This window comes from Maniola jurtina, chromosome 17 (genome assembly GCF_905333055.1).
Source record: "Maniola jurtina chromosome 17, ilManJurt1.1, whole genome shotgun sequence".
In the NCBI taxonomy this organism is placed as follows: domain Eukaryota; kingdom Metazoa; phylum Arthropoda; class Insecta; order Lepidoptera; family Nymphalidae; genus Maniola; species Maniola jurtina.
In genome coordinates, this window is record NC_060045.1 from 11,291,223 (window position 1) to 11,318,118 (window position 26,896).

A 26,896-nucleotide genomic window follows, 5' to 3' on the forward strand; every position below is an offset into this window, starting at 1 on the left:
TTTTACAACCCAAAAGTTTAACCGATTTTGATGTTTGGTACAGTTAGCTTATATCTGGGGGATGGACAATGGACATAGGCTACTTTTTGTCCCATAAAATCAAAGCGTTCCCACAGAATTCCTAAAGACCCATCCGCTTAACCGATTTGTCCCTGTAATTGACACAGGCAACTTTTTATCGCGGTACAGTTCCTATGGGATATTTAAATACCCAAATCCACGCGGACGAAGTCGCGGGCATCCTCTATACAAGTTTTCTCTATTTTATCTTCTGATCTGTATAAGGGCACGCTTTTTTCTCTTGAGTTCAGCTTACATAATTGCCCTTGATGCCATAATTGGTATAGGCAATATTTATGTATGTAGGTACTTCTTACACATAAACACACAATACTTAGTTATGAAAACTAAACTACCTAAAATAGTAGATATGTACTATGTTCCCACATGCTTATCACCATTATCATAAACAGAATTTACCCAGGCGCAAATTATTATTGAGTAGGTAGGTACACAAATCTTATGTAATACATATACCCTATGCGGCTAATTAATCCAAAAACTACAATAGTTTGGTGTTTTTACCAAGTTTTTACTACAAAATTCGCAGTTGAACTTGAATACATCAAACCTTTGGCGGCAAAGTGCAAACATACGAAAGTGTCAAAAGGTAACTTTAAATCTAAAAATTATTCTTCAATGATTTTAACATTATCTTACTTCATATAATAATCCTAATTGCTTTGTTAATTTGATAAATTATTTTAAAAAAGCTTTTTAAAATATTTTAACAAAAATATGAGTAGTAAAACGACTTTGGATACCGCATATGTCACCGTAAATAACACCTCATGCCTTGTATCAATGAAAGCCTAGTTTGACGTAACATTTGTCGCAGTCCTTTACGGATATCTTACTTCAAAAATCTTACGTGGAACCAATTTTCAGTCACGTTCATACAAAATTTTTATCGATAGTGTACTGCATCAATGTCAGAAATTTTTTAGTCCTCGACGGTCCTTTACGGACAGTCTCAATGATACGTGGAGCCAAAACCATGTTTTGACATTGATGCTGTTCTTTAATGATTGATATACAGCGTGTCCCATAAATAATGGATCAAACTTAAGCGGAAGATACATCACCTAATTATCTAAAACTAATTTGATCAGTTTAAAAAAAAACCAAAGGGTGACCAAGTTTTTGTGTTTTTTTTAGTTTGTCCATTTTTTCTATCCTAAATCAGTTTTTTTAACGCTGTAGCTGTAATAAATAATATTTTTTAGATCTGATTTTTGTTAAATATTGTTTATTAGTTTACCCATGTATTATGAAAACCATTTTAGTAAATAATGTTTTATTTGTTTCGGAAAAAATGTTTGAATCGAATAAATAATTTTCTTTGATTAAGACAACCCAAATTAAAAACAATCTCCTGTAAAAAAAATGTATGACACCGAAGTGTACCATTATTTTAAAAACTTGTACACTTATCAAGGTTTGCAAATTGGTATAAAACTTGCATCTGCTCCTTGTCGTTACAAAGATGCTGCCAAAAATCTAAGGGAGGTGCTGAATTATCAAAATTAAAAAAAATTGAAAAGTGTGCACATTCTAATTATCTTACTTTAAAATGTTTTATAATGTCTGTTTTCTTACCTAAATCACTAAAACAAGCATTTTTAACCGACTTCCAAAAAAGGAGGAGGTTCTCAATTCGTCGGGATCTTTTTTTTATATTTTTTATGTATGTTCCCCGATTACTCAAAGACCCCTGGACCGATTTGGAAATATTTTTTTTTGTTTGAAAGGGTATACTGTGCAGGTGGTCCCATATAAATTTGGTGAAGATCTGATGAATATCTTCGGAGATGGAGAACAGAACTCCTCAATGGATAAGAGCAAATTGCTCGCGATCACTGTAATAGCTTAGTAAACAGTAGGGTTTTGACTGGGCATAGCATATTATAGTACAGTGGGGCCACTAAAAATTGTGAAATAAAAAAATTTCAAAAGAAAAATAAAACTGACTTCAAAAACCAAAAACACTAAAAAGTAGAAAATAATTTTTGTTTAGCTACACATGTAATGTACCTAGGTATGAAGTCGAGCGAGCATATTAAAACAAAATTAGAAATCCAAGAGTGAAGCTCGCCCGACTTCATACCTAGGTACATTACATGTGTAGCTAAACAAAAATTATTTTCTACTTTTTAGTGTTTTTGGTTTTTGAAGTCGGTTTTATTTTTCTTTTGAATTTTTTTTATTTCACAATTTTTAGTGGCCCCACTGTACTATAATATGCTATGCCCAGTTAAAACCCTACTGTTTACTAAGCTATTACAGTGATCGCGAGCAATTTGCTCTTATCCATTGAGGAGTTCTGTTCTCCATCTCCGAAGATATTCATCAGATCTTCACCAAATTTATATGGGACCACCTGCACAGTATACCCTTTCAAACAAAAAAAAATATTTCCAAATCGGTCCAGGGGTCTTTGAGTAATCGGGGAACATACATAAAAAATAAAAAAAAAAAGATCCCGACGAATTGAGAACCTCCTCCTTTTTTGGAAGTCGGTTAAAAATGCTTGTTTTAGTGATTTAGGTAAGAAAACAGACATTATAAAACATTTTAAAGTAAGATAATTAGAATGTGCACACTTTTCAATTTTTTTTAATTTTGATAATTCAGCACCTCCCTTAGATTTTTGGCAGCATCTTTGTAACGACAAGGAGCAGATGCAAGTTTTATACCAATTTGCAAACCTTGATAAGTGTACAAGTTTTTAAAATAATGGTACACTTCGGTGTCATACATTTTTTTTACAGGAGATTGTTTTTAATTTGGGTTGTCTTAATCAAAGAAAATTATTTATTCGATTCAAACATTTTTTCCGAAACAAATAAAACATTATTTACTAAAATGGTTTTCATAATACATGGGTAAACTAATAAACAATATTTAACAAAAATCAGATCTAAAAAATATTATTTATTACAGCTACAGCGTTAAAAAAACTGATTTAGGATAGAAAAAATGGACAAACTAAAAAAAACACAAAAACTTGGTCACCCTTTGGTTTTTTTTTAAACTGATCAAATTAGTTTTAGATAATTAGGTGATGTATCTTCCGCTTAAGTTTGATCCATTATTTATGGGACACGCTGTATGTTTTACGCGATCGACCTGAGATTTCGCTTCCGCCAAATTTGAAATAAAAATTAAATGCAAGGTGTTTTATAGAAAAATAATGGTATTTGGTTATCGTTATAATGAGAACTGCATCTAAAATCATCGACAAATGGAATCGGACAATCAAGGCAATGATGATAATGTAGAAAAATTCGATATCAAGTTGAAATCAAAGCCAAGAGACGGTGTCATTTTGCAACTCCATCACACGATTCGTGGATCAAATGGGGAAAGTCGTCGAATCCGCTTCTCTATCGGCGCTTTCGAGGATACTCACGAGAAACTGGCATGTGCCGATAATGTTGGTAATATTTTCGTACTCGATTTTGCCGACTTGAAATTTTGGAAGCTAAACAGTCAGGGTCCCTGCACTGCAATGTTGTTCGTTCCACATAAGCTAGATACTCTTGCTGTCGCTAACACTAAGACTTTTGCCATTAATTTTGTTGACAGTGACACTGGAGCCGTTAACTTCTCGCTTACCGGTCATACGGCACCGGTTAAGCATATTGCATTTTCGATTAACAAAGTAAACAACCTGCTTACGGCTAGTCCCGTGGAAGCTATTTTATGGGAGCTAAGAAATTATACAAAATATTTCACTCTGAACACTTATTCTGGTGCTCAGATACAACAAATCTTATTCACACCAGGTGGAGATTACTTGGTTGCTTGTTTCCAAAATGATACTATTCAGATATGGAGACATGAAACAATGAAATCTGTAAAACAAATTATACCAAGTGAATTGAAGCATTTAAAAAGTGTAGCATTCACTATGAACGGTAGAGCAATGGCCATAGCAGGGTTGGCTCCTATATTGATTCTGTTCAGTATGGATACATGGAAAGCAATAAAATCGCTTGACTTACTCAAGTACAAAATTTCAGGAGTTCAACAAATTGCGTTTATACCACAGATGTTTGACGGCGGAGCAAATAAAATTCTTGCCATACTAAGTAGCAACTGCATACTATACTTCCTTGATTTAGAATCTCTCAAAATTGTGTATAGTATTAACCCAGAATCATCCGCTATAAGAAAATTTGTAATAAGCCCTACAGGGAAGTATTTTCTCTGTATTTTACAATTAGGAGAAGTCAATATTTACAAAACTTCTCACGTAATGGATTTAGCGCAAAGTTCTGTTGAAGAGCTGTTGACAAAAGAATTACCATGTTCATCTGTTACTCATAAGTATGAGACTAAAAAGGATTCACCCACAAGAGTACAACTAGAAGAAAAGATGAGGATATGTATGGACAGTGCCAGGTTAAGAAGAATATTAATGCAATATGGAGAATATCCTGACAAATTTCGCTCAATTATTTGGAGATCTCTTCTCGCTACTCCCAGAAATAAAAAGGCTTACTCTGCTCTGGTGGAAAAGGGGATACATCCAGCGTACAAAGACATTGAAAAACAATTTACTATACACAGTTCTATTACACTGAAAAATCTGAAAAGATTGCTGTCTTGTCTTGCGCACTGGTGTCCATTATTTGGAGTGATGAAATTTCTGCCTGGTTTCGTTTTCCCATTTGTAAAAGTGCTTCAAAAAGATCCTCTATTATTATTTGAATGTGTAGCAACTGTTCTGATCAATAACTGCCAGTTGTGGTTTGAGTATGCACCATTTCCCCCGATCAGCATATTAGCAATGATTGAAAACATTTTAGCAGAACATGACCAGCAGTTGTTAGACCACTTTTGTGACCTTGGTGTAACAAGCCAAACATATGCATTAAAGATATTAGAAACTGCATTCAGTGAGGTTTTGACGTGCTCAGAATGGCTCATACTCTGGGATCATATTCTCAGCAATGAACCAGCTTTTATATTAATGGCTGTGGCATCCTACAATATTGTCCAAAAAAATGCTTTGAGAAGATTGACCAGTCATGACCAGTTAGAGAAGTTCTTTCACATGCAAAATCCAATAGATAAAAAATCTTTTTTAAAGAAAGCCTATATTTTGTTAAATGAAACTCCTGATGAGATACATCCCAGAACATTTTTCAGTAATTTTTCATCTTTAGAAAAAGGTTCTAGTTATCAGCAGTTCACTGGGTACCCAAAAGCAACTATTTGTCTTAAACTAGCCAAGAAACAGAGAAGGAAAACTCAAGAAAAGTGTACATTAAAGGAACTGACAACTAAAAGCCAGCAACAAGAAATAAATAGGAGATGTAAAGAGAAACATGATTCAGAAGATGAACAAGACAGTTCTGATAATGAACTTGAGTACAATCATTTTATTGATAACGTTAAAGGTTATAAGAACAAATTAAGCAATAACAATAAAAAAATTGGAGATAATCGTTGTAATGCAATAAAAGATGATCTTATCGAGAGTATTATGCATCCTATCACTACGCACTTTCTGAGAAATAAGGGGAAAGATTCAAAATATAGTAAAAAAGATCACAGATCATCACATTGCAAATCACATAAAACTTCTTCAGAAAAACGGAATATTCTTGAGAAAGAAGTGGAGAGACTCATTGACAGTTGTAGTATCTCAGATGAATCAAATGACTGACTAGTGACTAATAAATAACAATTTATCCTATACAAATTTAATGTGTTTTTATAAAATAAACAATACTTAGGTAATAACAATAAATAATTTTATTTAGACGAATGTGTGCTGTATAGTCATACTAGCTGATGCCCGCGAAGTCGTTTGCGTGGATTTAGGTTTTTAAAAATCATCTGGCAAATCATTGATTTTTCGGGATAAAAAGTAGCCTTTTCACTCTCCCGGTCTTTAAAAAACCCATGCAAAAAAATCACGTCAATTCGTTTCTCCGTTGCGACGTAATTGAAGGACAAACCGACAAACAAACACACTTGCATATCCTTTCAACTAATATTATAAACGCGAAAATTTGTATGTATGGATGGATGTACCTATAGGTGTTTGTTACTCTTTCACGCAAATGCTATTGAAGTCTGAACGGATTTGGTTGGTATTTGGAATGCAGATAGATTATGCCCTGGATTACCACATAGGCTACTTTTTATTCCGGAAAATCAATGAGTTCCCATGGGATTTTTAAAAATCTAGATCCATGCGGACGTACAGACAAAGCCCTTTCATATGATACCCCACTTGGTATAGTTAGCTTACTTTAAAAATTGAAACACATTGTAATTTTTTTTTAATGATGTAACCACAAATTCGCGGTTTTCAGATTTATTCCTGTACTTGTGCTATATAATACCTACCTACCTGCCAAATTTCATGATTCTAGGTCAACAGGAAGTAGGTACCCTATAGGTTTCTTGACAGATACGACGGACGGACTGACGGACAGACAGACAGACAGACAACAAAATGATCCTATAAGGGTTCCGTTTTTCCTTTTGAGGTACGGAACCCTGAAAAGTAGCCTATGTCAATTTCCGGGATGCAAGCTACCTCTGTACCACATATAAATCGGATAAAACAGATGGGTCTTTAAGAATCCCGTGGGAACTATTTGATTTTACGCGATAAAAAGTAGCCTATGTCCCTCCTCGGGCTGTAAGCTAACTGTACGAAATTTCATCAAAATCGGTTAAACTGTTGGGCCACACACTTTCGCATTTACATTAGTTAGGATTTAGATTTCTTACAGGCGAAGACGAGGGTTAGTAAAAGAATATAAAAAAATATCAATAACTTTATTTCCAAAATCAAATCAGCACAGCTTATTAGGTAGGTACATATTTGACAACTGGCAAACTATTCCTTCTTAGTAGTAGCAGGTCTTGGAATTGTAGATTTGATGTGACTGTACTTTTTCTTGGAGCCACTGAGATTGGGGCTCGCGTCCGTGGTGGGGGTACCGGCCCGCACTGGAGTCACTATTCTTGGTTTGAATAAACCTGCAAATTACAATTTCAATGTTTTAAACGAAATCTAAAATAATAAATACATGTCGGCGGTACCGACTTTTAGCTGTCAATACTTTGCTCACTGAGCATTACGTCATCTCCCCACTGTCGTCGTTGGACTATAAAATCAGACACGCTGTGCGTAGCGAGGCATTATTCGTCCGGTTGTTGCCGAGGACACTTCTCAGTAGGAATAGTCTGTCGTACTGTAGGTTTTAGAGTAGTGGTTACCTAAAGTGGTACTGTTGGTTAAACGAGTTGTTATTGTGGTGGTTAGGTTAGATGGTTGGTTTGGGACCGGTGTAAGGGGTGGAGGAGCCGGTCTAGGTAGGTTAGGTTAGGTTTACCTAGTTACGCTGGTAGTTGTGACATGCAGTAAACGGAAGTATTGTTCTTAACACGTCTGAAGATCGCCTAGTGATCGAAGCAGACCCTAAGGATCTTCGCCCGCCTTCATCTATTCTTAAACAATCCTCGGCTCGATCCGACATCAGAAGTGGGATTCGAACCCACGCCCTCCGACATACAGCACTTATCATAAGTTCAAGTGTAAATTAAAAATTTATAAATAATATTGTAGATCATCATCATCAACAACCCATCGTCAGCCCAATACTGAGAACAAGTCTTCGTGCAGAAAGGGAAGGGTTTACGCCACAGTCCACCACGCTGGCCAGCGCGACATTGGAGAGTGACATGCTACTTTTTATTCTGGAAAATTGGTTTCCACGGAATTCTTAAAAAAACACGGATAAACTAATGATTTTAAGCTTATTTCGTGGTTTAACTACATTTTACATTATAAATAACGGATACATATTACATACCATGACTAAATTTGTCACAGCACTGCATTACCTACCGTCGTGAGCACGACTCATGCAACTGAGTCGAAATATCAGATTATCGTGGTATGTACCCGTTATTTATAATATAAAACACGGATGAAGTACCTAAGATAAAGAATAAATATATTATGTTCGTTAATTACTTACTGTTTAATTTGCTGTTTTTGTTATTAGTTTGTTTATCCTTGTCAACTTTAGGTGAGGTACTGTATTTAAAGAGACTTGGCGAAAGTTTTCGGAATTTTGAAGTTTTAGCATCTTTCGCGGCAGGTTTCGTCGCCAAGTTAGACGTTGAGGCACTTTCGACACCTTTCAGCCTTTTGGTCAATTCTTCTTGCATTCCAAGATTTGATAGGTTGGGACTTGATGCGAACTGAATTTTTGAATTATCGGGAACCTGAAAGCATGCCAAAATGATTTTAATCTTTTTAATAGAACCTAACCTAAAATGGTGAGGTATCCTCCATAGAGCTGTATAACATTTTGTTGGTTGCTCGTCCTGGTTGCGCCACCACTGGTCTCCTAATGAAATAAGGCCCTAATACTTAACGTTGATTTGTGTTCTCACATCACGCGTCTCGCTTTAAAATGTAGGTAGATTGCAAATGTAGATGCAATAGCATGCTCTCAAGCTCGACTTGCAGCGACCATTGAGAGCACATGAAACTGAGGCCACACGATGCTTTAAGGCACCGCACCGCTGTAGATTTGAGAATTGGGTGCCACACGGGCACTGCGTTGCCGCTCCGGTAAAAACGATGGAGTTGCAACGCACTATCCCTCTTCGCCTCGCCTCCCAAGTCCGTTGCGCGTGCGGTGCGGCGCCGCACGACGTCGTAACGCATCGTGCGGCATAGTGTATGTAGGATGTAGTACTCTATGTAGGATGACGCAGCGGCGCCGCTTACGCAATGCATCGTGTGGCTTCACTTTTAAGTGTCGTAAGAAACCAACCTTCATAATGGAAATCTTGGAAACATCCAGCGCAAGAGAGGAAGATGAATCGTATCGTCCGTCCTCCATCAACTCTTTGATGATGTTAGACAGGTTGCTGCGCAGCTCTTCAGCCGTCTTCTCGGCTGCGATCAGACTCTCCAGGATGGAGTTGGAAGGTTTTTGAATTGGACTGAAAATGGCATAGGGTTATACAGGCTTGGTAGATTGAAAATGGCATAGGGTTATACAGATTACAGACTACACTGAAAATAGCATAGGGTTATACAGGCTATACTGAAAATGGTATTGGGTTAAACAGGCTATTTTGGGACTAAGATATGCAAGACTAGAAGATGCCCGCGGCTTCGCCCGCGTGGATTTCGGTTTTTTAAAATCCCGTAGGAACTCTTCGATTTTCCGGGATAAAAAGTAGCCTATGTGCTAATCCAGTATATTGTCTATCTCCATTCCAAATTTCAGCCAAATCCATTCAGTAGTTATTGCGTGAAAGAGTAACAAACATACACGCACACACACATACAAACTTTCGCCTTTATAATATTGGTGTGATGAATTGCAAATAGCACTCAAGTAGATACCTACGTAAGTGTTTGTAGGTGATTGTTCAGGATACTAACCTGAATCGGCCACTATGAATTGCTTGTTTAAAGAGCTAAACAGTTACCTAACTTGATAATAATATGCCTATTGGATTGGAAGCTACCAACCTCGATGTTTTATTGCGTTGTTTCAAGCTGTCTGGAGTGGACGCCAAAGTGTATGTGCTCTGTCTGGTACACTTAGTCCGCACCTGTAATATTCATTTTCAGCAAAGTAACATGGGTAACTAGTAGGTAGGTAGCGACAATCATCATAACAAAGTTCTTTAATTCTTACTTATTTGCGTAAGCCTAATCAGATAACTATAATATCAAAGTTGTAAATAATTTAGAAGTAAACTTTATGGATGAAATTACGAGAAGTGATCTAGGCAGTGGCGTCCAGTTCATAGAGGCATAAAAGCACTGCTTACACAAATTGAAATAGCATCATATTCAGTTTCATCATGACAGTCAGTAAATAGTTAACTAGTAGGTAGGTAAGTTATGCCTTTTCATTCGTAGTTTTGAATGCAATGCACGGTACTGATTTTAGGATTCTTAGCGTAAAGGATACGTGTTAACTGTGAAACTCCATAGGATAGCATTAGGCGCCGATAAGATACCATACCTAAGGCTGCCTGTGCCTTTAAAAAAATAGCAAGGAAACGAGCAAGCTGGTCACCTGATGTGAAATGATTAACACCGTCCATGAACATTTGTATTGTAGCACCAGAGGAACCGCCAATGCGTTGCTGGCTTTTCAGGAATTTGTGATGTGTGATCCGCCCCTTTATTAACTCCATGTTCAGTCTTTTGGGATGATTCGTAGACAATCGAAGCGGACCACAGATGTGTAGTTTAAAATTTTTTTGAGACCCCTACTTTTTTATGTAACGTCCGCTAGGTCAATTATTTTCGTATAAAATATAGCCTATGTCACTTGTACCTTTACATCGAATGAATTGACACCTTATTCATCAAAATCGGCCCAGTAGTTTAGGCGCTCCGGTGGAACACACAGAATCTGGATACAAACATACATATATAGACAGCTAAAATCATAACCCTTCCTTTTGGCTTTGCCGTAGTCGGGTAGAAATCAGATTGTTTCTGAAAGTCCACTCCACGTTTCGGCTTCAGTAAGCGTATTGTAAAGTTGGTCAAGGTAGAGTAGGTGAGTTAGGCTGTTCAAACGCGGCGTGAGTGTAACTGAATACCTCGTCCTTGTCATCGTCACTGTGCTTGAGCAGCGCGCCGGGCGCGGGCAGCGGCTCGGCGCCGCGCCGCGCCGACGTCAGCGTGTCCAGCGAGCGGTAACGCGTCGGCGTCTCCACTTTCAGCTGCAGGTTTCTGAAACAATACAACCTGTTACCGGTTTCACTACACTGCATAACTATACTACAGCTAGGCTAGATTAAATCCATACCATTCACACTAATATTATAAATGCGAAAATGTGTCTGTCTGTCTGCAAGCTTTTCACGGCCCAACAGTTAAACTGATTTTGATGAAATTTGGTACAGAGATAGCTTACATCCCGGGAGCGGACATAATCTACTTTTTATCCTGGAAAATCAAAGAGTTCCCACGGAATTTTTAAAAACCCAAATTGTCTAGTTAATTGATAAAGGGGTTTGAATATTTTAGTACGAAGCGGCCACGCATGCCACACATATTACGCAACCTGTAGGTACCTACTAAGCAATTAGGTAGCTGGCATCAATACAAACAAGTACCTACATACCTATACTTATTGTGTGAGTCTTCATGTCATCTTCTTGTCTATGAATTTCTTGTTTTCTCATTATGATTCCGATAAATGACCTATCTATGATATTGGGACGAGTATGGTTCAGGTCTACCTCTGATAAACGGTCTACCTCTGATAAACGATCTACCAACTGGGTATTGAGATGTACCTTTTCTCCGGAGTCTTCATGTCAATCATGCTCGCCGACCTGTTAGGGGCGGGGTCCTTCTGTTTGTCGACGTCCTCGTTATGCTCCTTGATGCATCGCACGATGTCTTGCAACTGTGCCGTGAGGCGCTCGCGGTGCGGCTTCGGCAGGGACCCGAGGATCGAACTGCCGAATTCCTGGAAGGAGATTGATGGCATATCGAAAAACTTGATACCGATTTATTTCTACTTAAAATCCTCTTTTGCGATCTTCCTAGCACAGAATTGAGCGCCGTGGTCTTATAAATAGACGAAATAGGCTGTGGTGGTCTAAGGTCTTAGACAAAATGGAAGATTTTAGGAGTTTTTTTTAATAATATAATTATCACAGGTCTGGTCTTGTGGAAGGTTTTAGCCGTGTCTAGTTACCACATTACGTTGCCGCGTTGAAACTGATTACTGAGTGTAGCTATAGGTAGGTTTGATAATAGCTAAGTATACTTAGGTAAAATTGCAATCCCTGATCAGTGGTTACCTACTCAATCCTTTTCCGCTTTACACCGCTTCCATCTTATTATATATTGATACCTGTACTAGGTAAAGTTAATTAGGTACAGTCGGTCTCCTCACCCTAAGGTTGCCTGGAAGAGATCGCTATTTTAGCGATAAGGCCGCCTTTTGTACATAAATCTATATTGTTATTTATATATTACTGTCTTGTTGGTGTACAATAAAGAATATTTTACTTTTTTACTTTACAGTCGGGTAGATACTCACCTTGTCGAGTTGCTTCCCGCCCGTGACTGCGGAGACCTGCCAGATGCCGCTGTGCTGCTGGCTGGCCGCGGTGGGGCACGAGCACGTCAGGTTGCCGTGCTCCAGCACCACGTGCAGCCCTGACGTCATTACGTAGGCAGGTACAGTCAGATATAGATACTCACCTTGTCGAGTTGCTTCCCGCCCGTGACTGCGGAGACCTGCCAGATGCCGCTGTGCTGCTGGCTGGCCGCGGTGGGGCACGAGCACGTCAGGTTGCCGTGCTCCAGCACCACGTGCAGCCCTGACGTCATTACGTAGGCAGGTACAGTCAGATATAGATACTCACCTTGTCGAGTTGCTTCCCGCCCGTGACTGCGGAGACCTGCCAGATGCCGCTGTGCTGCTGGCTGGCCGCGGTGGGGCACGAGCACGTCAGGTTGCCGTGCTCCAGCACCACGTGCAGCCCTGACGTCATTACGTAGGCAGGTACAGTCAGATATAGATACTCACCTTGTCGAGTTGCTTCCCGCCCGTGACTGCGGAGACCTGCCAGATGCCGCTGTGCTGCTGGCTGGCCGCGGTGGGGCACGAGCACGTCAGGTTGCCGTGCTCCAGCACCACGTGCAGCCCTGACGTCATTACGTAGGCAGGTACAGTCAGATATAGATACTCACCTTGTCGAGTTGCTTCCCGCCCGTGACTGCGGAGACCTGCCAGATGCCGCTGTGCTGCTGGCTGGCCGCGGTGGGGCACGAGCACGTCAGGTTGCCGTGCTCCAGCACCACGTGCAGCCCTGACGTCATTACGTAGGCAGGTACAGTCAGATATAGATACTCACCTTGTCGAGTTGCTTCCCGCCCGTGACTGCGGAGACCTGCCAGATGCCGCTGTGCTGCTGGCTGGCCGCGGTGGGGCACGAGCACGTCAGGTTGCCGTGCTCCAGCACCACGTGCAGCCCTGACGTCATTACGTAGGCAGGTACAGTTAGATATAGATACTCACCTTGTCGAGTTGCTTCCCGCCCGTGACTGCGGAGACCTGCCAGATGCCGCTGTGCTGCTGGCTGGCCGCGGTGGGGCACGAGCACGTCAGGTTGCCGTGCTCCAGCACCACGTGCAGCCCTGACGTCATTACGTAGGCAGGTACAGTCAGATATAGATACTCACCTTGTCGAGTTGCTTCCCGCCCGTGACTGCGGAGACCTGCCAGATGCCGCTGTGCTGCTGGCTGGCCGCGGTGGGGCACGAGCACGTCAGGTTGCCGTGCTCCAGCACCACGTGCAGCCCTGACGTCATTACGTAGGCAGGTACAGTCAGATATAGATACTCACCTTGTCGAGTTGCTTCCCGCCCGTGACTGCGGAGACCTGCCAGATGCCGCTGTGCTGCTGGCTGGCCGCGGTGGGGCACGAGCACGTCAGGTTGCCGTGCTCCAGCACCACGTGCAGCCCTGACGTCATTACGTAGGCAGGTACAGTCAGATATAGATACTCACCTTGTCGAGTTGCTTCCCGCCCGTGACTGCGGAGACCTGCCAGATGCCGCTGTGCTGCTGGCTGGCCGCGGTGGGGCACGAGCACGTCAGGTTGCCGTGCTCCAGCACCACGTGCAGCCCTGACGTCATTACGTAGGCAGGTACAGTTAGATATAGATACTCACCTTGTCGAGTTGCTTCCCGCCCGTGACTGCGGAGACCTGCCAGATGCCGCTGTGCTGCTGGCTGGCCGCGGTGGGGCACGAGCACGTCAGGTTGCCGTGCTCCAGCACCACGTGCAGCCCTGACGTCATTACGTAGGCAGGTACAGTTAGATATAGATACTCACCTTGTCGAGTTGCTTCCCGCCCGTGACTGCGGAGACCTGCCAGATGCCGCTGTGCTGCTGGCTGGCCGCGGTGGGGCACGAGCACGTCAGGTTGCCGTGCTCCAGCACCACGTGCAGCCCTGACGTCATTACGTAGGCAGGTACAGTCAGATATAGATACTCACCTTGTCGAGTTGCTTCCCGCCCGTGACTGCGGAGACCTGCCAGATGCCGCTGTGCTGCTGGCTGGCCGCGGTGGGGCACGAGCACGTCAGGTTGCCGTGCTCCAGCACCACGTGCAGCCCTGACGTCATTACGTAGGCAGGTACAGTCAGATATAGATACTCACCTTGTCGAGTTGCTTCCCGCCCGTGACTGCGGAGACCTGCCAGATGCCGCTGTGCTGCTGGCTGGCCGCGGTGGGGCACGAGCACGTCAGGTTGCCGTGCTCCAGCACCACGTGCAGCCCTGACGTCATTACGTAGGCAGGTACAGTCAGATATAGATACTCACCTTGTCGAGTTGCTTCCCGCCCGTGACTGCGGAGACCTGCCAGATGCCGCTGTGCTGCTGGCTGGCCGCGGTGGGGCACGAGCACGTCAGGTTGCCGTGCTCCAGCACCACGTGCAGCCCTGACGTCATTACGTAGGCAGGTACAGTTAGATATAGATACTCACCTTGTCGAGTTGCTTCCCGCCCGTGACTGCGGAGACCTGCCAGATGCCGCTGTGCTGCTGGCTGGCCGCGGTGGGGCACGAGCACGTCAGGTTGCCGTGCTCCAGCACCACGTGCAGCCCTGACGTCATTACGTAGGCAGGTACAGTCAGATATAGATACTCACCTTGTCGAGTTGCTTCCCGCCCGTGACTGCGGAGACCTGCCAGATGCCGCTGTGCTGCTGGCTGGCCGCGGTGGGGCACGAGCACGTCAGGTTGCCGTGCTCCAGCACCACGTGCAGCCCTGACGTCATTACGTAGGCAGGTACAGTCAGATATAGATACTCACCTTGTCGAGTTGCTTCCCGCCCGTGACTGCGGAGACCTGCCAGATGCCGCTGTGCTGCTGGCTGGCCGCGGTGGGGCACGAGCACGTCAGGTTGCCGTGCTCCAGCACCACGTGCAGCCCTGACGTCTGGAAATTATCTATTCATTATATAACTGCCTCTTGATCTGCAGTCGAACATGCTAACCACTAGGTTAGCATGTTCGACTGCTGATGATGAAGTCCTGGGTTCGATTCCCAAAAATAATCTATTGGCTTTTTCTCAGTGGGTTGTTGGCCCGGAGTTTGTGAGTTAGTCACTCCCGTACCCCAGAGAGCACGTGAAGGTACTGTGCCTGATGCTTCTCCTTTCATGTTGAATTTCTGTCCCATCAGGCCATGAGAGTGAGGGAATAAAGAATCCCCGACCGACCGAATAGACCGATGTCTTAACACTATGCTATTAGATTAGGTAGGTATTTAATTGAATAGGTTGAGAAAGTAATCACCACTACATCTCACAAATCAAACAACTGCTAATGAAAAATTGTACAATAACACCTACATTGAAGAAATTATTTGACTTTGAAAGGATTTAACTTACGCGGCAGTCGACAATAACGGTCCGAGCAACGGAATTGGCATTTTGATCGCAGTTAGTGTCGATAGATTTCACGTGAAAGCCTAAACATTGCAGTATCCCGCACAACTCGACCACGTCAATGTACGCTTCCTGAAATAACCATAAAAACTGAAAAAAAGCCATAATATACTTAACTTAAAAACTTCCTTCCTTCCCATTAATATATATAGGCCTAGCCTTTTTCCATGTTAATTGGGGTCGGCTCTTTAGTTTTTCCAAAAAAAAATCCCTACCAATATAAATGCGAAGTGGTTGTTTGTGCTTCAATCACGTCGCAATGGATCGACGTGATTTTTTTGCATGGATATAGAAAAGGGGCGATAGCCTAAGTAGTAGGTACAACTTTGGCCTCTTATTCAGGAGGGTCGGGGGTTCGATCACGGAGATACACCTAACTCTAACTTTTCAACGTTAGGTATATACGTTTTAAACTGTAAAATATCACTTGCTTTAATGGTGAAGGAAAACATAAAGTGAGGAAACCGGCATGCTTTAGAGTTCTCCATAATGTTCTCAGTGGCGTGTGAAGTCTGTCAATCCACACTTGGCCAGTTTGGACTGTTGGCCAAATCCTTCTCATTCTGAGAAGAGACCCCTGCTCAGTAGTGAGCCGGTGATGGGCTGATCATGGTGATGATAGAAAAAGACCTGGAGGGTAACACAGGCTACTTTTTGTCCCAGAAAATCAAAGAGTTCTCACGGCATTATTATAAACCTAAATCCATGCGGTCGAAGTCCATCCCTTTGTAGATAATAATTATGTACATTAGGCAGTGTCAAAGCTAATATCAACATTTTGGAAAAATAAAGGAACAAATAAAAATAATAAATGCCCTGCTTGTAAATGAAAGATATGAACTAAAAATCATAAGTTACGCCCTAGTTAGGTTAAGTACGCCAAATAACTTACCGATTCCGTCATATTCTTGTGGAAATTTGTAATCAAGGGTCCAAAAATAACACATGCAACTGTTTAACTATTTTAACTAATATATATTATAACTGTTTAATTATTTTTTACAGGAAAATATTTTTCTATGGCTGGGAAAACTGTTACACTTTGTTCCAAACGCGTCCTTTTACTATTTCGCGAATTAGTTAATCAATGTCAAATGCCAACGGTTAGAAATGACGCACTTTTTCAATCTACCCTCTTATTGTACTTACTTGAAAATGTACTTACGTCATAAAATGCCATAATATTTAATTTGATAGTACCACAGATTAGGTATTAGTTACTACGTACCCCGATATTTACGACACAACAACTGTATTGTGAGACTTCGTCTGCGATGGCGTTTGCTGGCGCGCGTGCTGTGCTTGTTTGGAGTGTTTTTTTTGTTAAGAGTGGCTGGTTTTTGTGTTAGTTGGTGTTTTTTGGTGGTGGAACTGACTGGGAAGCGCTCTAAAGGGGCGCCGCGCGTATGTCGGCGGGCGCCGGCGCAGACGGAGTCCATACTTGTATAAATTCAATAACTTGAAAATAATCACAAACTTGACATTGGCTAATCAGAGTAAAGCCAGATTAAAGAAAAAAAAAAAAACTATTGTGATTTGTAACCATATAGTCAGTCATACGTTTTATATTAATATGAACTTGACGCTCACTGCGATAAGTCGATCGTCGCGCCCCGCCGATTTGCAATTTGTATAGCCCTCCACAAATGTCTTAATTACCTAATGGCTTATCTATTTAAAAATATAAATATTAGAAAACGTTCGGTGTTAATGCCGTATTATCGAGGTTATAAGCTTGCTGGCATTAACAGTTTCCCTACCGAGTGCGAATGCCCAGTGTACTGAAGGCGTTAGAAATTAGACAGAAATGAGTCCTAGTCGTAGGAGAGCATAATACTTGGTAAATAAAATAAGACAACGATATTTAATAGTAATTTATTCGTATTTAGATTTTAGACAATACAATGATATAATATGTAGTAATAAATAGATTAGTTGTAGGTCATGTATCTCGGCGTGGCGGAGAACTTGGCGTAGGACTTGATGACCTTGTTGACGGCCTCCAGGAAGTCCTTCTCCGTCGCGACCTTGCGCCGCGCGCGGATCGCGAACATGCCCGCCTCCGTGCATACAGACCTGGGACAAAGGACAGAGGTTAAACACATTAAAAAAATGTGTTCCATCCTTTTTAGGGGTTCTGTACCAGGAAAAACGGAACCTTTATAGGATCACTTTGTTGTCTGTCTGTCTGTCTGTCGTGTCTGCCAAGAAAACCTATAGGGCACTTCCCGTTGACTTAGAATCATAAAATTTGGTAGGTAGGTAGGTCTTTGATAGCACAACTAAAGGAAAAATCCGAAAACCGTGAATTTGTGGTTACATTACAAACAAATAATTAAAATTGTGTTCATGAACAAATATAATTAGTATTTTCAATTTTCAAAGTAAGATAACTATACTGTGTGGAGTAACGTATGAAAGGGCTTTACCGTAAATTCTAAAATTTTTATTTATTTTTATGCATACTAGTTTTTGGTTTATCAACCAAATATCGGAAAAAATACCCGAGCACGGAACCCTCGGTGCGCAAGTCTGACTCGCACTTGACCGGTTTTTATTACAACTTACCGAATCTCGGCACCAGTGGAATTAGGGCAAAGCCGCGCCAGCAGGTCGAAGCGAATGTCTCTCTCCACGCTCATGGAGCGCGCGTGGATCCTGAAGATGTGCGCGCGCCCTTCCAACTCGGGCAGACCGAACTCCACCTTCCTGTCCAGACGACCCGGACGCATCAGCGCCGGATCCAGGGTATCCGGGCGATTTGTTGCCATCAGGACCTACAAATTACATTTATTAATTTAATTCTAATATTAATAAAAATAGAGACTTTTCATCGACATCATCAATCAGCCTGTGGACGTCCACTGTTTGCCATAGACCTTCCCTAAAGAGCGCCACCACACCCGGTCCTCAGCCTTCCTCATCCAGCCACTTCCCGCCAGCCGCTTTATATCGTCAGTCCATCGTGCTGGAGGGCGTCCCACACTACGCTTGCTCATACGCGGTCTCTACTCGAGGGACGTGTAGTATAGGCTAATTGTAACAATGGATATCAATCAATGGCGATTGTTAAGCAACGTTGAACCAAGTTGGTAACTGGAATGATGATCAATTTTAGACCCCATTTAGAGGCGGATTCCCAATGAGTCACGCTCGTGTCACAGTGTGACTCGTTGGGAATTCAAAATTGTTTTTTTTTCCCCATCAGGTCAAATTGTTACTAGATGCAACCTTTTTATCCATTACGATTTCCAACGAGTCGAGGTCCGAATTTGACCTTTTTGTTTTCTCTGTGCCGTCGGAGTGCATATTAAACCGTCAGTCAAATAAAAAAGAAGCTCGCCCGCTGAGTGACTGAGTTTTCTTGCGACATATGGATGACCACTCTGAGATCAATATGTTATCACTGGCAACACACACCGTTTAGTTAGGAATAGAATAGAATAGATTTTTATTCAAACAAACCTTTTACAAGTGCTTTTGAATCGTCAATATAATATATGTTTTTTTTTTGTTTTGTATAATATATATATTTGTATAATATATGTGTTTTTGTGTGCAATAAAGTGTTCTATCTATTTATTTGTCTATCTACCACTGTTTCTGAATTCCGTTTCTACCGAAAAGAACCAACAAGAAACTCGGCAGTTGCTCTTTTCAAGTGTTCAATTTACAATAATATGCCATACTGCAGTACTATACGAGCAATTGCAGCCCGGGCATTGCTGGAGCGAGTCAAGTCCATGCTTTTTACCCGACTACGGCAAAATTCCTTTTGATTGTGATTTTTTTGTCATTTATTTACATAATCTTCGATTGTATAATATGCTTTTTTCAGGAGCATACTTGTGTAGGGTAATCTTACCTTAATATTGCCCCTGGGGTCGAACCCGTCCAGCTGGTTAATTAGTTCTAACATAGTTCTCTGCACCTCGTTGTCGCCGCCCGCGCCGTCATCGAATCTGTTGAAGTTGACCAACAATCGGTGTAAGCATTTAAAGTCGGCCGCTAATATATCAAAAACTACTGGTTGTTGATGGGTCAGTCAGTGAGTGGGTCAGAACTTTTCTTTTTATTGTATAGCCACCCGCCCTGGCTTCGCACAGGCGCTTAAAATAAAACATAGCCTATGTCACTCAGAAAGACTGTAAGGTCAGGTGGGGTAAGAGGGACGCGGGGGGAAGAGAAACTGTAACTAGTAAAAAGAAAACTACAACGGCTAGCTCTATGGTCACTACGTTGATATAACAGTATTAGGCGTAGTTCATATATTCTTGGATAGATGGCCCTACAACACGGCAGATAAGCGAGTAAAAGAGAGAAAAAAAAATCAGTTGTCAAACTAAAAAAACCAAGACCTAGCGGCGTTCCTTGTTTGTGTTATTAAAATATTTGAAACATCAGTTTTGCGGTTGATTGCTATGGTAAGTGTAATTATTACGTTTAATCTTTATTTTCTATGTATTGTTTTGTTTGTAGTGTGTGTTTTTAGTGCTTTTTCGATGTCAATAAAAACATAACCTTCAAAATGGCAAGCTGGGAAAGAGGAACGGCTGTACTAGGTTAAGAGAAACATATGTTCCTCTTTCCCGGTTTCAGGGGGTAACAAACATTTTTAAAATCCACTAAAATACCGGCTGACTTTTAAGTACTGGCCAAGATTTGTAGGATAAACCTACCAATGAATATGAACAACTTTTTCTAAATAAAAAGTCAGCTGTTCCATACAAAAGTATCGATCAGCTATGACCAAAATGTATGAAATACTTAGTAGATTTTTTTTTTCGAGTACGAAAGTTGGTCCCATACAAAAGGTTAAGGTTTATTTTCCTACAAATTTTGGCCAGGACTTAAAAAGTCAGCCGGTATAACACGTTCCGTAAATAGCCATGATTTGTTTAACTGTTTATTTCTTACAGAAAAAGCAAAATGCCTCGAGCTTACGAAAAAAAGACCGATAGAAGTTCTTACCCGAAAGAAAAACTATTAGAAGCAGTTAGGGCCGTTAAAAGTGGCGCTTTGTCAGGTTATGCAGCCTCAAAACATTATGTTATAGTTATATTTCAAAACATTATGTTATAGTTTATATTTCACTACGAATGTTATTGTTTGTGACAGTATTTTTGTTGTGATACATTGTTGTTTACAATTACGCGTATAGGCCAAAGTGAGAAAAGTTCAAAATTGTTAGAAGTTTGTTTTGTTTCTTACGAGTTAATTTTTTAAACTGTAATTAAGTAAAGAAATTTACTAAAACCATATCTGTTTTTAGAATACATTTCTATCCCAACTATTCCGACCAATATTATAAATGCGAAAGTCTGTCTTTCTGTCTGTTTGTCTGTCTGTCTGTCTGTCTGTCTGTATGTCTGTCTTTCTGTCTGTTGCGTTTCCACGCCTAAACCACTGAACCAATCTTAAGAAATTTGGAAGGTAGGTAGCTTGACACCCAGGGCTAGGGGCATAGGCTTCATTTTAACCGATCACGGGACACTAAAGGGGGTTCATGTTTTGAAAAATTGTGCCAAGCGCGATATAACCAAAACGCGGACGAAGTCGCGGGCGGAAAGCTAGTTTTTAATACGTTCATTTAATACCAGAAAAAGTTTAGCACCTCTGACCTTACCTATATGTTCCTGTTACCCCAAATGTCGTTTTTGTATGCTGTCAGCCTAAATAAGACCTTATTTTAAACGAGGTAAGGTTTTCATTCCCTTAACTCAAAAAAAAATTTAATTCATGCTATATAAACACTTAAAAACACGAGTTATTACTTAAAAGTATCGAGTGTTCCTCTTACCCCAAATCTCGGGTAAGAGGAACATTTTTATGACCTAGCTTTGTTGCTAAATTGTGCCGTAATTATACGAACAATCTAGTTCTGTATCAAAAAAAATGTTAGTATATTTCAAAAGCGAAGATTTGTTTCAATTAATATCGAAATAAATGTATAATTTTGATAGCTGAAGGCCAAAATGTTCACAAACCAGTAAAGTATGTTTCTCTTACCCCACTTGACCTTATAGCTTTCTATTGGTGAAAGAAATTTCAAAAAGTTCCACAAATTACTTCCTACGGACTAACTTAAAAACTTTACCTCTTTATAATATTAGTATAGACGAAGATCGTCTGTCAGAAAGCTTTCTAATTCTTCTCTCTTAAGTCCCGTCTTTTGTATGAGTAATAAGCTGAGCAAGAAAGTCAAATTAACAAAAAAGATAAAAGTCTGTTGAGAATCAAGATATTACCTCGCTCCACCGATAGCGTCGATTTCATCGAAGAAGATCAGACAGGCTTTCTTGCTTCGCGCCATCTCAAACAGTTCCCGCACCATACGAGCACCCTCGCCCACGTACTTCTGGACTAGCTCCGAACCTAGCGAATACAAAAAATGTTTCAATTTTGTTTAATCCATATAGATAAAGACAGTTTCATTTGCTCAAATAGGGGCACAAAAAAGATACAATTCCTTATTTTATTGATCAGTTCCAATATAATTCTGTAATTTCAGCGTACAAATATCATTCACAAATTATTATTATGGGAGAGGTGTATTAGAATGCCATGTATGCTTGTGGCTGGCAGTCTTACTTTACTCCAGAAAAACTATATAATTGGTGTGATATAATTGTCCCGCAACATGTAGCGTCGTCACAGGCACTAATAATGACAACGATGTTCATAACGGAGTATATTCTAGGAGAGGTGTATCAGAATGCCATCTATGCTTGTGGGTGGCACTCTTTCTTTACTCTCCGAAAAAAAATACATCAAATACTGAGAATCTGGAGAAAACCATAGAAATAGCCAGTAAATTCAGTACTTACCGATAACTCTAATGAAGCAGGCGTCAGTACGGTTGGCGACGGCTCGCGCACACAACGTTTTTCCAGTTCCGGGCGGCCCGAACAGCAGAACACCCTTGGGGGGTTCAATACCAAGCTTCACGAACTTTTCCGGCTGAAATAATACAAGCAGTTAGAAAGAACCAGCATCACACTAATTATAAAGGCGAAAGTATGTGTGTATATTTGTTACTCTTTTACGCAAAAACTACAGAACAGATTTGGCTAAATTTGGAATGGAGATAGATTACACCCTGCATACATAGGCTACTTTTTATCCCGGAAAATCAAAGAGTTCAACAAGACAACAAGATCCATTTTAGTGTTAGTGTAGTCCTTTACTTGTGCTATAAGACGTACCTACTTGCCAAATTTCATGATTCTAGGGCAACGGGAAGTACCCTATAGGTTTTCCTGACAGACACGAACGGATGGACGGACAGACAGGCAGACAGAAAACTAAGTGATCCTATAAGGGTTCCGTTTTTCCTTTTGAGGTACGGATCCCTAAAAATGTACCATTACCTTCTTTGATATAAAATTTAGTGAGTCTTACATGCAACAATGGTGTTTCGACCACTTCACGCAACTTCTCGATCTGTTCCTTGCAGCCGCCCACATCACTGTAGGTCACGTCTGGTTTCTCTTCCACCTGCATCATGGTCACCGTGGGGTCTATTTTGGGCGGCAGCGGTATGTGGATCTGGTATTTGTTGCGGTCCACACTGACAAACCAAGTTTATTTTAATAATACTTTTAAAAGATTAATGGAGAGTAGATTGTACAAGTGTAAATTTAAAATTTATAACACCCCCGACAAGTGAAGATTACAGTAACTAGAAAAGAGCTGATAACTTTCAAACGGCTGAACCAATTTTCTTGGATTATAGCTAAGAACACTCTCGATCAAGCCATCTTTCAAACAAAATAACTAAATTAAACTCGGTTCATTAGTTTAGGAGCTACAAGGAGGTCGTCAAGTTAGTATAGGGCTCTATCTTTTATTTATAAATGCTGTAAAAAATGATAAAATTCTAGCAAAATACTAAGAGCGCCTGCTGGTGCACTGACACTATCTTAATACTTTGAGTTTGATCAATCAGTTGCAAAGCTGAAATGGTAATGGCATATAGCTCAGATCAACAATGTAGTTCAAGTAAATATCTTGATTACAAAACTATTGTCATCAAGTTGAAAGTGCAAGAACATTATATTTTATTATTGGAGAGTCACACCAGCAATTTGCTTGACTAGTAACAAATTACCATTAAATTGTTTCCCTCCCAAGAAACAAGATGCTAGGTAAAATAAAGAACTCTTTTGGGTATTCCTCATGGCTAGGGGTTGTGAGTATGACCCCTTTCCATATCACATAATAGTAAAAGTTTTTTGGAATGACATTACAGTGGACTCCCAGAGCTTGAACACAAAATTAATGTATTTGCATGCCAGCTTGGTGTGATACAGCTGGACTAATTCTATAATTACACCTGTAAAACCTATATCAGCAAATAAATAAATTGATTGATTGATTGAGCTATCCGCAAACTATTCAACTAAGAGAATGATTTTGACCCTCAGGATTAACAATAATTGATATCACATGTTAGTGATAATAATCAGGACTAGCTTTAAGTGCTGCTTGAAGTATGGATTACACAAGAAAAGTAAAATCGCAAGAGGAGCTCTATTTTTTTACTAATAAAACTTGCAGATTAAAACACTTGCTCTATACTTGCACCATGTAGACTTGCAGCAAGTGAATTATTGCAAATGTTCTTGCTATTATATTTCGCTTTAGAGAGGGTCAAAAAGACAGTCAACGAGTTTGGGAAGTAGTTAAGAAACTGAGGAAATTCTAAACTTAAGTAATAAGTAAAGTAATAAGCTACACTTACCCCACTCTCATGCCCTCTTCAATATCAGTGGGAGCAACGGAATCGGCCAGGTCCACCACAAACTTGGCAAACTGTTTCACGTTGATGATGTATTTGGGATCGTTTGAATCTGCATTGATAATTTTTGTACATCTTGCAACCTGGGTATGATAGTGAAATTATATAGTATACATGCTCATTGCTCATCACCATGAAGAATTGGCAAACACAACAGTTTAATTGCATGAAATTAATTTTTAAATCCTTAAAACAAAGTCTAGTCAAAGTCCAAAAAGCTGACTGACTGACTGTTTTATCAATGCACAGCTCGAACTACTGTATGGATCAGACTGAAATTTTGCATGCAGATAGCGATTATGACATAGTCATCTGCTGAGAAAAATTTGAAAATTCAACCCATAAGAAGGTAAAATATGGGTTTCAAACTTGTGTAGTCGGACTAAGCTAGTTCTAATAAACACACACCTGCAGAGGCTGCTCATTCTGTAATGTCTGTTTGTCAGCGGCCAAGTCCCACAGCGCAGGCGGGGCCAATCCAGTATCAGACTCCTTGATGCCTGTTAGTTCATTCACCCTCTTCATGACTGTCTGAATGCCATCCTCAACCTCTTTGATTATCTTTGTGTATTGGCCTTGTCCCTACAACATTCATATTGATATAATAAAATAAATGTGAAGTCTTGTGAATGTGTGTATCTTTCTGTTTGTTACCTTTTCAAAGCATCACCATCATCAAAAACTCAAACTCATTTATTCAAAGTATACCTTTACCTAGCTAACCATTTGATAGTCAGAATTGTTAGATTTGTATGATGATATAGTGGTGATAATTAATTATGTAAACTTATAACATCCTGCAATAAATATTCTTAATAATTTTTTTTTATGATGATGGCCTTTTTAATTTTCATGGTGACCATTTTGAAATTTTTATTATTTGCTATTAAAACAGCAATAAAAAGACGTTCTCGAAAATTTCAACTCCTACCTATTACAGTTCACAAGATACAGCCCGCTGACAGACGGAACGATGGAGGGACGGATGGCTAAGTAATAGAGTCCTATTGGCACCCTTCGGGTACGAAACCCTAAAAAGGTTCTAACGGTGTACTGCCAGGGCTAAAATCTGACAAAAACCAGTAGTTTTCAAGTGCAAACAAAGTTAACCTATTCTAAATTTGCACTTTGTTTATCCACTAATTCTTAACCAATTGTTAGCTGTTTACAAAAAACTAGTATCCAGTGCAACCGAGCAGAGTCGGGATAAATAGAAAGAACAAATTAGGCTAAAGGATTAAGAAAACAAAATATGCCAGTCATTGTTTCGAAAAGTAGCAATTATTTGTTTTTAATGGTTTTTCTTAAATTATTTACTTACGTATGACTTTAAAAGCGCTATATCTCCTTCATCAAGAGCTGAAATACACAAATAAGGCAATAAATTAGTGAAAAAAGGATAACCAAAAACTGAATAGTAATTTTGCACCAAAACTCTTACATTTAATTTCCTTCTCTGGTTCCTCTTTATCATCTTTAACTTTTCGCATGTCATCTCCTAGATGATCAGGCATGGTTTGTGTTTATTAAAAATACAAGCAGTAACTAAATTAATTGAAAATATTAGCTACCGAAGCAAGAAAACTTCGAACAACACAGACCACAGATCACTATAAACCAGTCTAAACACAGACTTCAGACTTCACTTCAAAGACAAAAAACCACAGACCACGAATAAAAACTACAAAAAAATGACAAAAGGAGTAAGGAAAAAAACAACAGCAATAAACATAGACAATAGCTATATAGTTCTTGCTATAGTTCCTTGGGCTTGATAGTTCCAGGATGGTTCCAGGTCAAAGGGGTCAGCAGTGTTTCCACTTACGATTTTGGCTTTACCCTAGTTTCTAAAGCAATCCATTTTTTAGATTTATCTAAAAAATAGACATATATTGTAAGTAGGTACCTAGGTCACGAAGAGATCCATGGGGTAGGTTTAATAAGACAGAGTTGCCTAGCACCTAAAGTTCGATTTTACCCCAAACTACCTTAAATCCCTGCATAAAAAAATCCTAAGCTGTTCCTAATATTAGAGTATTTCGCCCTAAAATAAGGTGAAATCTATAAAAGTGGAAACACCATAGTCCACAGATTAAATCAGGCCACAGACTACCAAAAAAGAGAATAGAACCACAGACATTACAGTAGAAATGCACCACAGAGCAGGTACCTGCACAGATAACAGAGTTTACAATGTTACTCATTGATTATAGCACTCGCGAGCGTGAGTCGTGTGTCGTGACCACAGGTCGTGACTAATGCACTCTGTGGTTGTGACCGTGACAATATTGTAACTCAACATGCATGAGACGGGTCTGCCCGCGAAATTCAAATTTATTCTGGTTTTCGCAATTTGTAAACTAATACAATAAAGTAGGCTTATCTAGACATTCTAATAGCGTCAATAGCAGTACATTTCCACAGGTTTATAAAAAAATCTTTACCTACTTGAAAGTGTCCAGTTTAAAAAATTAGTCAGAGTATCGACTAATTTGTAAGTAACTCACGTCAAACTCATTACTTTGACTAAAGTA

General features: G+C 40.3%; 3 protein-coding genes across 5 annotated transcripts; 1 reads left to right on the forward strand and 2 right to left on the reverse strand.

Annotated features, from left to right (window-relative positions):
* Nucleotides 1-3,198: 3,198 nt before the first annotated feature.
* LOC123873691 (TBC1 domain family member 31) lies at nt 3,199-5,739 on the forward strand. The gene has a single exon (XM_045918672.1). The coding sequence runs from the start codon at nt 3,305-3,307 to the stop codon at nt 5,735-5,737; it is 2,433 nt and encodes an 810-aa protein (XP_045774628.1). The 5' UTR covers nt 3,199-3,304; the 3' UTR covers nt 5,738-5,739.
* Nucleotides 5,740-6,848: 1,109 nt separating this feature from the next.
* On the reverse strand, nt 6,849-16,685 carry LOC123873814. Of its 3 annotated transcripts, XM_045918870.1 has the most exons (10): nt 16,566-16,685; nt 16,455-16,530; nt 15,506-15,634; nt 14,926-15,051; nt 11,383-11,558; nt 10,681-10,813; nt 9,590-9,672; nt 8,880-9,051; nt 8,073-8,322; nt 6,849-7,068 (listed from the first exon to the last, which is right to left on the reverse strand). In XM_045918870.1, the coding sequence occupies exons 2-10, from the start codon at nt 16,464-16,466 to the stop codon at nt 6,926-6,928; spliced, it is 1,224 nt and encodes a 407-aa protein (XP_045774826.1). In that variant the 5' UTR covers nt 16,467-16,530; nt 16,566-16,685; the 3' UTR covers nt 6,849-6,925. The 3 variants fall into 3 exon arrangements, with proteins under 3 accessions (XP_045774826.1, XP_045774827.1, XP_045774828.1); XM_045918871.1 differs by lacking the exon at nt 14,926-15,051; XM_045918872.1 differs by lacking the exons at nt 14,926-15,051; nt 15,506-15,634; nt 16,455-16,530; nt 16,566-16,685 and adding an exon at nt 12,138-12,289.
* Nucleotides 16,686-17,421: 736 nt separating this feature from the next.
* LOC123874069 (26S proteasome regulatory subunit 7) lies at nt 17,422-25,983 on the reverse strand. The gene is made up of 10 exons (XM_045919242.1): nt 25,804-25,983; nt 25,684-25,721; nt 24,771-24,944; nt 24,306-24,445; nt 22,964-23,132; nt 22,390-22,522; nt 21,811-21,937; nt 19,428-19,524; nt 18,134-18,339; nt 17,422-17,641 (listed from the first exon to the last, which is right to left on the reverse strand). The coding sequence occupies exons 1-10, from the start codon at nt 25,874-25,876 to the stop codon at nt 17,494-17,496; spliced, it is 1,305 nt and encodes a 434-aa protein (XP_045775198.1). The 5' UTR covers nt 25,877-25,983; the 3' UTR covers nt 17,422-17,493.
* Nucleotides 25,984-26,896: the final 913 nt, after the last annotated feature.